The sequence below is a fragment of the Oryzias latipes genome, chromosome 1 (assembly GCF_002234675.1).
Source record: "Oryzias latipes chromosome 1, ASM223467v1".
In the NCBI taxonomy this organism is placed as follows: domain Eukaryota; kingdom Metazoa; phylum Chordata; class Actinopteri; order Beloniformes; family Adrianichthyidae; genus Oryzias; species Oryzias latipes.
This window is the reverse complement of record NC_019859.2, coordinates 15,941,002-15,953,434: the sequence shown is the minus strand read 5'-3', so window position 1 is coordinate 15,953,434 and position 12,433 is coordinate 15,941,002. Positions and strand designations below refer to the sequence as shown.

Below are 12,433 nucleotides of genomic sequence, written 5' to 3'. Positions count from 1 at the left end.
TTGCAATGGGACAGTATTGTTTACCTTTATGGGCAGCTTTTCCACTCATAATCAGTGTACAGTGTAATATTTCTTTGTCAATTATTGTTTCATTATTTATTTACTTTTATGGTAATATTTTCTGAGTCCTGGGAAACTGTTTTTGAAAGACTCCTGTTGATACCTTCATTTTTGCTGAGATGCCACTTGTTCTTCGTTCATTTCATTATGCTGTAAAAGACAATAATTGATCTGCATACTTGAATAAAGTGTGTTCAAAAAAAAAAAGAAAAGGAAAAAATTGTTTTGTTTCGTTTTTATTCAAATCCTGCCATAATTAAAAATAAAGAAAACCTGTTACAAATTCTTTTTTATAGTTAGGAATGTTTTTCAAAGATGTTTAATCAGAATAGAATAAGTTAGCAAAAAATTATGTCCAAAAATACATTTTCAAGAAAGCTTTCAATTGCAAAAATCAAAAGATATTAGTAGGTTAAAGAGCTGGAAATTCTGGATCAGTTGATCCAGGGATGTACCGCACTGTCATATTTAAATAGCAACGCTATTTTCCACCTCCCTTGGGTTCAGATATGTGTACGGCACCTCCAGTTTTTTATTTCTGGCTATAATGTTGTTGCTCAGCTCCTCCAGCTGTGCTTGAAAGATCTTTATGAACTTCCTGGGAGTCTCCTCAGTGAAGTGCTCCTCAGGGTACACGCCAAGGGGAACCTGAAGAAATCAAAAACAGAATTATTTACCACAGTCTCCTTTCCTGGAATTTATTTAGAAATTTTGCCCACTTACAAAATCACTTGACTGTTGGCTAAGAAGCCACAAGGTGGCCATGCCCTGAACCGTTACGTTGATGTCTGGCAGAGTTTCCAGCATGGTGGCTTCATTTGCTTCCCCTTTCTTGGTTGGTGGAGGCCGTTTCAAAGAGATGGGAGTGTTTGGCATCCAGCTACCGTAGTCATACTGCAGCAAAAAAATATGTTTAATGTAGTGCTGGGTATCACCAACAATGTCAAGAATTGATTCCATTCACCATAGCCTGGATCGACTCGATTCAGCATTTTTTTAGTTTTTCAACCCACTCGATTCAAATCTGTTTGATTCTATTTAGAATTTACAAGTTTTAGACCCCAAATGGCTACTTTTCAAAATGTGTTTTCTTAAAAGAGTTTGTCAAATTCAAGCCTGTGAATATATAAAGCTATTTACTTAGCAATGGTATGTTTATGTCGAACAAACGTTAGCAGTAACCGTCCTATGGGAAATTCCATTGTACATTAGCATCAAGCTAGCAGATTTTGGCTTTTGCTGCTGTTATGCGTTAGGTCACTGAAAAAGGAAAGGCAAAAAAGATCAATTTCTACTTTTGATTTATTCAGCTTTGATTGATTCAAATCAATTAATCAATTTTATCAACCCAGCCATAATAAAATATGCAGGTTCATATAAAAAAAATCATCATTATAGAATTATCCTTGGTTGTTCTTTACTCTAATACGGATTTTTCCACATCAAATTTGTAGTATGGGAAACATTTATTCATGCAAACTGTAGCTATCCAAAGTTGTTTTTCTCATTTACAAGGACTCACCTGTCCACTGTTGACTGCAGCATGCTGAGCGGAGCCTGTGGCTATCACCATGGTAACAAATTTGACCAGCTCCAACACGGTTGTGAAACTTTGCGGAATTCCTGAAAGGGATATGAACAGATGTTTAAGTGATTCTGTGGACAGCCACCCTTAGGACTAACATCTTAACCTGAAAGTAATTATGATACTTCTCCAGCATCTTGTTGTTTTGTGTTTCTATGCCCCCTACTTCTTTTAACATCGTCTAACTTATTCAGCCCCCTTTTTCCTTTTTGGCCTTACGCTCCATCTCTAACATCCACCTCTCTCCTTCTCTCTTCTTTTATTTCCGTCTTATTCAACATGAAATGTATACAAACATACTAATATAAATAAAATTAAGCATCAAACACAATAGGAGTTTATACAAATATGCACCTTGTGTTTCTGAAGATTTATAACCCCCTATTGTAACAGTAAAATCTGGCAAACACAAGACGCCTTCAGCTCTTATCTGTTTGCTCTGCTGCTAGACAGGACAAGTAAAAGACAAAAAAACAGATATAGTTTAATAGGTCCACAAAATTAGTATTGTTTGTGAAAGTGCACTGTGAATGGTAGTAGTGTATTCTTTATTGATATAGCACTTCACTTTCATTAAGGCCCAAAGTGTTTGTACAGTCACAAGTTCCATTCACACACTGATGGTAGCTGAAATGCAAAGAACTAACCAGACAACCAGGAGAAATGTGGGCTTCATTGTCTTGTAGGCATGCAACAATTAACTTTCAACACAATGTCACAGTTTTGTTTCAGTTCAATATAACGATTGTGTATATATAACAAAACAAAAATAAAAATTTGGATAAACATGTTTTTTTTTAAATTTCCTTATAAGCTAGTAAGAAAAAAGAAAACCCTTTCATTTGGCTTATACTAGGCCCGGTGTAGTATAATAAAACAAAAAATAATAAATACTTCTTATACTTACCAAAAAGTTGTACACTTGATGTTTATTCTATTAAGTTTACTTTAGTAAATCTATAGGTATAACAAGTATACCACAGACCCTGTATGTGTAGTATAGAAGGTAAATTGGAACATTTTAAGGTAAACTGTGTAAAAAGTAAACTTCAATTATACTCCCTACACTTTTATTATAGACTGTATATTATACCTGCAGTACACTTAAATAGACTACTTATGCTAAGGGTATACATTTGTTAGACACTTTCAATGTAAACATAATGGTTGGTGTACAGGAGGGATGCTACAAGTCACTTTTCCCCACAACTCAGTTCAATGGTGTAACACACAGTTCAGTTTCACACCAAGAATTGCGGCATCCCTAGTGTCTTGCCCTCTACACGGGCAGTTAAAATGGGAACTGAACCTGCGACATTTCGTTTTATGAGAAGGAAAAGGAAAACATTGTTTTGTTTTGTTTTTATTCAAATTCTGCCATAATCCTCAAATAAAGAAAACCTGTTACAAAATCCTTTTTATAGTTTGAAATGTTTTTCAAATATGTTTAATAAGAATAGAATAAGTTAGCAAAAAATGATGTCCAAAATAAATTTTCAATAAAGCTTTCAATTGCAAACATCAAAAGATTTTAGTAGGTCAAAGAGCTAAAAATTCATTATCAGTTGATCCAGGGATGTACCGCACTGTCATATTTAAATAGCAACGCTATTTTCCACCTCCGTTGGGTTCATATATGTGTACGGCACCTCCAATTTTTTATTTCTGGCTATAATATCGTTGCTCAGCTCTTCCAGTTGTGCTTGAAAGATCTTTATGAACTTCCTGGGAGTCTCCTCGGTGAAGTGCTGCTCAGGGTACACGCCAAGGGGAACCTGAAGAAATCAAAAACAGAATTATTTACCACAGTCTCCTTTCCTGGAATTTATTTAGAAATTTTGCCCACTTACAAAATCACTTGACTGTTGGCTAAGAAGCCACACGGTGGCCATGCCCTGAACCGTTACGTTGACGTCTGGCAGAGTTTCCAGCATGGTGGTTTCATTTGCTTCTCCTTTCTTGGTTGGTGGAGGCCGTTTCAAAGAGATGGGAGTGTTTGGCATCCAGCTACCGTAGTCAAACTGCAGCAAATAAATATGTTTAGTGTAGGGCTGGGTATCACCAACAATGTCCAGAATTGATTCCATTCATAGCCTGGATCAATTCGATTGAACATTTTTTTTATTCTTTCTACCCACATAATTCAATTCGGTTTGAATGTGTTTAGAATTTACAAGGTGGCTACTTTTCAAAAAATGTTTCCTCAAAAGAGTTTTTAAAATTCCAGCTTGATAGTATACAAAGCTATTCATTTAGTCAGCAATGGTATGTTTAGGTCAAACAGGCGTTAGCAGTAGCCGTCCTATGGGAAATTCCATTGTACATTAGCATTGAGAATCATAAACAGAATCTTTTATTATCATTATGCAGTGCACAACGAAATTGTTTACAGCAGCTCTCAGGGGATCAGTGGGTTATAGTAAGTCTGTGTGTTTGTGTGTGGGTGGGTGGGGGGGGTGGGGGGCACGCAATTGTGTGATTGGGGGAATGGAGGGGGTGGATGTGTCATGGTTTGGGTGTCTTTGCCCTAGGTTTTGATGCTTGTTTCTGTCATGTTTGAGTTCTGTTTCCTGTTTTAATTTGTAAAGTTTCCTGCATGTCATGTTTTTGAGTTTTACTTCCCTGGGTCCAATCTCTCCTGATTGTTTTCACCTGTGTCTTGTCAGTCCTGTCTGTATATAAGTCTTGTTTCTGCCTTCCTCTTGTACTGGTCCATACTGTCTCTTCCCTGACTGTCTTCTGACATGTTTTCTTGTTTAGGCCTCAGTTAGTTTAGTTTAGTTTAGTTTAGTTTCCCTGCTCTGCAGCGCTTTTTGTTGAGTTAATAAACCCCTTTCCCTGGAACCGTGTGCCTCCCGTCTCTGCATTTTAGTCATGGTCACCAGCCCTCCCTACCTGACAGGATGGACCAACTCTGGGGAAAAAGCTGTTTCTCAGTCTAAGCTAGCAGACTTTGGCTTTTGCTGCTGTTATGCGTTAGGTCACCGGACAAGGAAAGGCATAAAAGATCAATCTCTACTTTTATGGATCGATTTACTGATTTATTCAGCATGGATCGATTCATATCAATTTTATCAACCCAGTCCTAGTAAAATATGCATGTTTTTTATTAAAAAAAATCATCATCATAGAATTATCCTTGGTTGTTCTTTAGTCTAAAACAGATTTATCCACATCAAGTTTGTAGTGTGGGAAACATTTATTCATGCAAACTGTAGCTATCCAAAGTCGTTTTTCTTATTTACAAGGACTCACCTGTCCACTGTTGACTGCAGCATGCTGAGAGGAGCCTGTGACTATCACCATGGTAACAAATTTGACCAGCTCTGCCAGGGTTGTGAAACTTTGCGGAATACCTGAAAGGAATAAGAACAGATATTTGAGTGTGTCTGTGGACAGGTTCCACCCTTAGGATTAACATCTACACCTGACAGTATTAATGATACATCTCCAGCATCTTGTTGTTTTTTGTTTCTATGCCCCCTACTTCTTTAATCATCATTTAACTTATTCAGCTCCCTTTTCCTTTTTGCCCTCATGCCCCATCACTAACATCCACCTCTCTCTCTCTTCTATTTCCATCTGGTTCAAGAAGAAATTTATACAAACACGATCAATATAAATATAGTTGAGCATCAAACACAAAAGGGGTTTATACAAATATACACCTCGTGTCTCTGAAGATTTACAACCTCTTATTGTAACAGTGAAATCTGTCCAACACAAGACGCCTTCAGCTCTTATCTGTTTGCTCTGCTGCTAGACAGGACAAGTAAAAGACGAAAATACTTCTTATATTTACCAAAAAGTAGTACACTTGAAGTTTACTTTAGTAAATGTATAGGTATAACAAGTATACCACAGAGCGTGTATGTGTAGTATAGTAAGAAAAGACTTCAAAGCAGCTCTGCTTGTGTACAAGTCTCTCCATGGCCGAGCACCAAAGTACATCTCTGACATGTTAGTGCCATATGAACCATCTCGTACTCTGAGGGCCTCAGGGGCCGGCCTCCTGTTGATTCCCAGAGTCAGAACTAAACAAGGGGAATCAGCGTTTCAATATTCTGCAGCTAAAATCTGGAACAGCCTCCCTGAAGTCGTAAGACAGGCCTCTTCTGTGTTCATGTTCAAATCTAGACTTAAAACATTTCTGTTTAGCCGTGTATATGACTGAAAGGTCCTATCTGCACTTTTCTTTCCTTTCCTTCCTTTATTTTTAAATCAATTTTCAATTATTTTTTTATTTTATTTTTTTTCTTTTCTTTTAAAGTAAATTTTACGTTGATTATTTCTATGATGTATTGTGATTTTAATGCATTTTTCTGTTTTGTGAAGCACCTTGAATTACTTTGTGTACGAATTGTGCAATACAAATAAACTTGCCTTGCCTTGCCTAAGTAAACTAACTGAATACTTGTCCAGAGTAAATTGTAACATTAAAAGTTACCGTAAAAAATAAACCTCAATTATACTCCCTCACTTTTAGTATAGACTGTATAGTATACCTGCAGCACACTTAACCCTTGTGCCATCTTAGATGAACCCACCCTTAAATTGACATGTTATTCCTACCATGACAAAGGTGGATAAAGGTGGAAAGATTTCATGTAATCCATGGACACCAGTGAAGATCACAAATCATTGAAGAAAAAAGGTTCAACACCCTGTCTAATGGGGTCTAGATGACCCAACTCCCAACGTTAAAGTGCCAAGGATAGCACAAGGATTAAATAGACTACTTATGCTAAGGGTATACATTTGTTAGACACTTTCAATGTAAACATAATGGTTGGTGTACAGGAGGGATGCTACAAGTCACTTTCCCCACAATTCAGTTCAATGGTGTAACAAACAGTTCAGTTTCACACCAAGAATTGCGGCATCCCTAGTGTCTTGCCCTCTACACGGGCAGTTAAAATGGGAACTGAACCTGTGACCTTACGATTACAGGTCAATCACCAAACCACTGCGGTACAACCGCCCAATGTGAGTGTAGATGTTGAAATTTCTATGAACGCTTACCGGTGCTTGCTTGTGAAAGGAATCCATGTTCGAAAATGTCTGAAATCCACTTCTGTATTTCGGTATCTTGCTGGACTTCCTGGTCGTTTTTGTAGTAGTACTCAATGACTCCTTTCACAAACCTTTGAAGGATAAAGAAAGAAAATTATTTAAAATGCAAATATTGAATATGGAGACACTATTATGTCTATCAACAGTTTTTTTTTTTAATTGCACATCAGTTTTATCAAGTAGTTCAGAATTGGATAGACAGTAAAGAACTGTGGCTATAGAGACATCAGTTACTGGACAAAGGTTAGCTGAAATATCAAACCAAGCTTTATTAATGATAATTATTACAATCAATATCAGTCCAGAAAATTTCCATAGGACAAGATTTATCTAAAGCTAAAGGTGACAGTGGAGAGGAAAACTCCCTCCAAACATAATCAACCATCTTCTGTGAGACCAGTACCTGTAGATGATATACCAAAGCCTCAGCCCATCATCCCTGTAGAAGTAGTTTGGTACATCCTGCATTCCCCGCTCAGCAATATCATCAGTTATACAGAGGGAGCTGTACGTAACTGCAGACAGGGAGCGCCGCAGGATGGTTAGCATGCCCTCTCCACCAGAGGCAGAAAACTGAAAACAAGTCAAATCACAAATTTTAGACAAATACACTCCACAGTATAGGACAGGATAAAGGAAACAATCATGCTTTTTTATGTTCAGTGTTTTTGTACCTGAGTGAAAGATCCATTCTCAGATATCAATAAGTTTCGAGCTAAGAAGTTGATCTGCAGAGTGTATCGAGTGTGGGGTATGAGGAGCTGAGGAGGAAGAAACCTCAGTTGTTATCTCAAAATGTAATCGTTTTACATCGTCTTTCCAACCACAACATACAACCGTGTAGTTCTGAGTCTTAACCTTGTACAGAGGATGCACCATCGGAACGTTGCGCAGCAGAGACACAGCATAAACCTCAGCCAGCAGGTGAGCACGAAGCAGGTGAGTGTTAAGCTGGTGCTCACTGAAATCTGCACTTCTCACAAAAATCTTTGCCAGCAGCCAATCGTACTCAGAATCTGTGGGTAAGAAGATCGGGTTGTCCTCTGCAGGCGTCTGCTTCAGCTGCAGGAGAAGGAAAGAATTTGTTGGACATTATAGTTTTTCTACCGCTGTAATGCATTTGCTTCTGTTACCAAAAGAGCAGAAATTATACCTTTAAAATGGAAATCTAAAATATTTCTTTGCTTCTCTGCATTTGAGTGGATCTCACCTGGATGGCGATTGGCATCAACTTCTCGTCTGCAGTTTTTTGAAGCAGCACAAGTGGAGCCATCAAGTACTGCGTCTTGCCATTGATTGTGTTGGTTTTCACTCCATCCAAATGCTTGTAGTCACACAGGAAAATGTTTCCCTTCTGTTTGATGTATACATGAAAACAAGGAGAGGATTTGCTGTTAAGGCTTAAAATAATAAAATAAAAAAGTACATTTTACAGAGAAAAGTGCAGTAATCACAACTCAAACTTTGTATTCATTTTTTTTGTCAATTACCAAACCTCAAAGTTAGTTTAAAAGAAACAAATGTAAAAAACAAACAAACACATAAAACTTTCACGTTAGCAACAACTTCAGTTACCACTTTGTGATCCCTAGAAAGTCTCTAAAGTCCACTTTTTGCAAGAAAATGAAAAGCAAAGACCTGTATTTCTGCATCCAAGCTCATCTGACCACTAGGAAACAGCATGGAGTCGGTGACAGGGAAGTTTTTAGGCAGCTCTGTGCAGCGTCGGATCAAGATGGGATTGACTCCATTGAGATACTGTATCCCAAAGAAGGAATCTTCCTTCCAGTGTTTCTGGACATAATCTGTGACACAAGAAAACAGCATCGGATGCATCAGACTACCTACATTGTTTCTTAACCCTTTTTCTTGTCTATTTTTTAACAACTGACAATCATAAAGCTGAAAATTATGTCCTTTTTTAGCAATAAATTAAATCTAACACTATTATTGTTTCCCCTGCCAAACCAATCAATTTTTACTATGGTATAAAGTATCATCCATGCAGAAGTCTAATTTCAAACCAGTTATATAAGAAAAGCATCACTCATTCAGGAAGACACACAAATTCTATCAAAGAGGAATTTGTTTTAAAAATGCAACAATTGAAGTGAAGCTCTTGTGTTTCCCCACATGAAGATCAAACTATACACAAGTACAGGTGGACTGTTACGGCTCAGGCCATGGTTCTGCCTTATCTGGTGCTGGCCGTGGTGCAGCGGTAGGGCAGTCGACCCATGATCGTAAGATTGCAGATTCAATTCCCACCTTGCACGCCCGCCCATGAGTCGAAGTGTCCTTGGGCAAGACACTGAACCCCACCTTGCCTCTGGTGGGAGGTTGGCGCCAGTGTTCGGCAGCGGAGCCGCCATCAGTGTGTGAATGGGTGAATGGGACTGTGACTGTTAAGCGCTTTGGGCCTTCGAAAGAGGGTAGAAAGCGCTATATAATAAGTATATGCCAATTACCATCTTAGATTGAAATTTTATTCTATTTTGTTTTATCTTTTCTGTTGGAGTAGAAGGTTTTGAATAACATCTGATGACGCTGTGAGATGATGAAAATGGTGTTCAGGATCCTCTGTTATTTTTCTAAGAAGTTTATCAAACAAACAATACAACTGAGAAAAAAAGCACTTTCTCTGTTGCCGGAACTCCATTTTAAAAAATCTGGTTCTAGTTCTCATCCTGTTGCAGTTTACACTGATTGCAACCCTTTGGTTTTATGGAATATGATGCAAAACTCTAACCAGAGACTCATGAGATGATCATTGACTTTAATTTTCCAATAAATTAAACATAAAAAGATAACTGAAAGTTTGATAGCTGATGCTCTTTTCATAGCAACTCAATATAAGTGATGTCTTTTGTGTGTGTGTGTGGGGGGGGGGGGGGGGGGGGGTAGTGTTTTCAATGTGATTGACCGATTTTTAAAACATGGTGAAAAAACAGCATAGAAATCCGACTGATCTGTAAGGATTTTTCTTAAACCAATGGTAGATCTTCTGCTATTGCAAATGAGGATAAAACAGAAAGAATCTGTTAAAATTCTAGAATTTTGATAAAAAAAGGCAATGAAAAGTCTGGACCAAAAATGTTTAGGAATGCAGCAATGTGGAATTGCAATTACTTTTAAATGTATCTTCAGATATCATTTTTATCTTATTGCTTTTTTTATTGAACTTAAATTGATATCTGGTGTTTTCTCTTTGGAAGCCCTCGGGAAAAGTTATTCACATCCGTGTAACTCTGAGTGTTTCAGCCCCTTCATCTGACCGTTGAAGATGTATAACCTGCATTGATTAATGGTATCATACCTGCTATGTCTGTTTGTTTGCAGCAAAACACCTGATCAATGTCATGGATGTTAGTCCACCCCTTCTTGCAGTTATCGAGGCCTTTCAGTTTCAGCTCTAACAACCTGAACCAAAAGACAAACACTTAGAAGTTTTGACTTTGTTATTCCTCATAGCTAACGATGAATGAACATAAGAGAAAATTAATAAATTACCCTGATGCTGCGGTAAATGCGAACTCTGTAGATTTGGTGAAGGAAAACTGGACCTCACATGGCAGGGAAGTGAGGTCCTCTGCCTTGATGCAGTGAGGTAAGCCTTCCGTGTACACATGCCAGCTATGAAAAAAGTACAAGTACGAAACTCTAGTATCTTAAGGATGAAATCCTCTCATTCATTTGGTTCCTTGTTTGCTTAACACAAGACTTTATTCAAAGATAAATGACACGTCTTTGTTGTCTTCTAACATCCAGGACAATGAAACAGTGAAAGCGCTCACCGATAAGCCTCCTCTCGCACTTTCAGCTCCTGCTCCCGACTGTACCTGCCCAGATGATGCTTGTCATCTAAGACCCTCAGAGCTGCAAGAAGGGATAAATGTTGAGATTTGACACCACAGATAAACACAGGGAGGAGACAAAGTTCCCCTTATCTTATTGTGTACAGAGTAGTAGGTGGTATACATGAACAGTGTCCACAAACCTGCAGCCTCCCTGAAGCGGTGCACGTTGCTGTCACTGATCCAGCGGTGGACGGGAAAGGTAAACGTGTCTCCATAGGGAGATTTCACCTCCACCATGCTGAGAAACCAGGAGTCTTCTAGGAAACCCACAAAGGCCTTTTTGTCCACCTCTACCAGAACCAGTTGTCCAAGAGAGGTGGGAGCAGAAACAGTGAAGGAGGACACCTAGAAAGAAGAACAGAGGGGGTGTAACCGCTATAAAGCCATGGCAATTTCCCAGAATTTTTTCCAATTAAAACGATCAAAGCAGCAACAAATCAGGCTAGACATTTTCCCTCTTTTTGTTAATTTTTGGAAAAAAAAGAAAGGATGCCGTACATCACCACAAAAATGGACTGATCTTGCAGACTTACAGCTCCTTTCTTGAAGGCTTTGGCACCTTTGAGGCCCATGAGCCACTTGCGTTCACTCTCTCCTTGAGTGCCGACCAGCTTTATGTAGACGTGGTTTAAAGTCCCAGCAGCGACTCTGTCGTCCGTATGTAAAGTGACTTTATAATTCACCATCTTTATTTCCAGAAGCAGATGAAATCTTGAATTAAAGAGTTAGAGATAAGCATAAACAGATAAACAAATTATAGCAGTAAATAAATTACACAAGAAAAGTGAGTTATTGTTGCAACAAAAAGCCTAACAAAATGTATTTAGCAGTTACTTCAACTAATCTTTTCTTGTTAGTCTGCCTGAAAGAATCACACCTAACATAAATAGTTATTAAAAAAAAAGCTATTTCTTACTTTGAGAAGTTACAGAGAGTAAATGTTGCACTGATACAACCTGTCCCTGGGAACTGATCTTTATATGCACAGGTTGGTGGGAGTGTCTTAGGTGTGACAGCAAAAAAGCTGTGATGATGAAATGTGCTGAACTGTGAAGAAACAATATATAACTCCTGAAGTGGCAGAAAACTTTATTGACATTTTAAAACAAACTCCTGCTCAGATTTTACCTGTGTCCTGCGATTCTCCGACTGATGATTTTAATGACAGACTTAAGTTTGCCATTGATTCAGCAGCTCTGCTGAAAATGAAAAAAAAAAAAAAATACTGAATCAGAATCCAAAGATGCCTTGGATAAACATGCTATTTTAAATCGGAAGAGAATTTGCAGGAGAGCGGAGATAAAATTAAGAAAAACTAATTTAACAGTCGACGATGACTTTTTTGAGGATCAACTAACAATCTATAACCATGCTGTCAAAAAGGCAAGGAAAGTTTATTTTTCAAATCTCATCACAGACAATAAACACAACTCCCAGTTTTCATTTTAAACCAATTGATTTTTTATTAAACAAAGATTTGACTAAATTCATCATGCCTCACTCACAAAATGCATGTGAGGACTTTGCAGACCACTTGCAGAAGAGTAACTTGGATCCAAATATTATAGACAATTACAGACCTGTATCCAACTTACGATTTTTTGTAAAAAATTTTTAAAACTTGTCTTTACTCAAACCTGCGACAGACTAGCGACCTGTCCACGATGTTCCCTGCCTTTGCCCACAAGTGGGCGGGATGGGCTCCGGTAGCCCCGTGACCCCGAAAGGGAACAAACGGAAGAAGATGAATGAATGAATGAATGACTGTTTTTACTCAATTACTTGATTTTTTTAAATGAACATAATATTCAGTACTGAGACGGCCCTTTTAAAAATTTTAAATGGTCTCAGAAATTCT

The 12,433-nt window shown here is 38.0% G+C and overlaps 1 protein-coding gene across 2 annotated transcripts; it reads right to left on the bottom strand.

The window, feature by feature from the left end:
* Positions 1 to 280: 280 nt before the first annotated feature.
* Positions 281 to 11,578, bottom strand: LOC101165945 (arachidonate 15-lipoxygenase B-like). 2 transcript variants are annotated; one of them, XM_023957366.1, is made up of 15 exons: positions 11,492 to 11,577; positions 11,109 to 11,286; positions 10,716 to 10,920; positions 10,513 to 10,594; positions 10,229 to 10,351; positions 10,035 to 10,138; positions 8,357 to 8,523; positions 7,929 to 8,072; positions 7,577 to 7,780; positions 7,393 to 7,479; positions 7,122 to 7,291; positions 6,668 to 6,789; positions 4,901 to 5,001; positions 3,496 to 3,666; positions 281 to 708 (listed from the first exon to the last, which is right to left on the bottom strand). In XM_023957366.1, the coding sequence occupies exons 2-15, from the start codon at positions 11,259 to 11,261 to the stop codon at positions 529 to 531; spliced, it is 2,013 nt and encodes a 670-aa protein (XP_023813134.1). In that variant the 5' UTR covers positions 11,262 to 11,286; positions 11,492 to 11,577; the 3' UTR covers positions 281 to 528. The 2 variants fall into 2 exon arrangements, with proteins under 2 accessions (XP_023813134.1, XP_023813128.1); XM_023957360.1 differs by lacking the exon at positions 281 to 708 and adding an exon at positions 3,077 to 3,420 and having other exon boundaries at positions 11,492 to 11,578.
* Positions 11,579 to 12,433: the final 855 nt, after the last annotated feature.

Excerpts from the sequence above, each read along its gene's own strand:
- LOC101165945 (XM_023957360.1), bottom strand. The coding sequence starts at position 11,261 with ATGGTGAATTATAAAGTCACTTTACATACGGACGACAGAGTCGCTGCT. Across the intron at positions 8,073-8,356 it reads GCTTGGATGCAGAAATACAG|AAGGGAAACATTTTCCTGTG; the intron begins GTCTTTGCTTTT and ends TACATCAAACAG. Across the intron at positions 5,002-6,667 it reads CCTTTCACAAGCAAGCACCG|GTATTCCGCAAAGTTTCACA; the intron begins GTAAGCGTTCAT and ends TATTCCTTTCAG.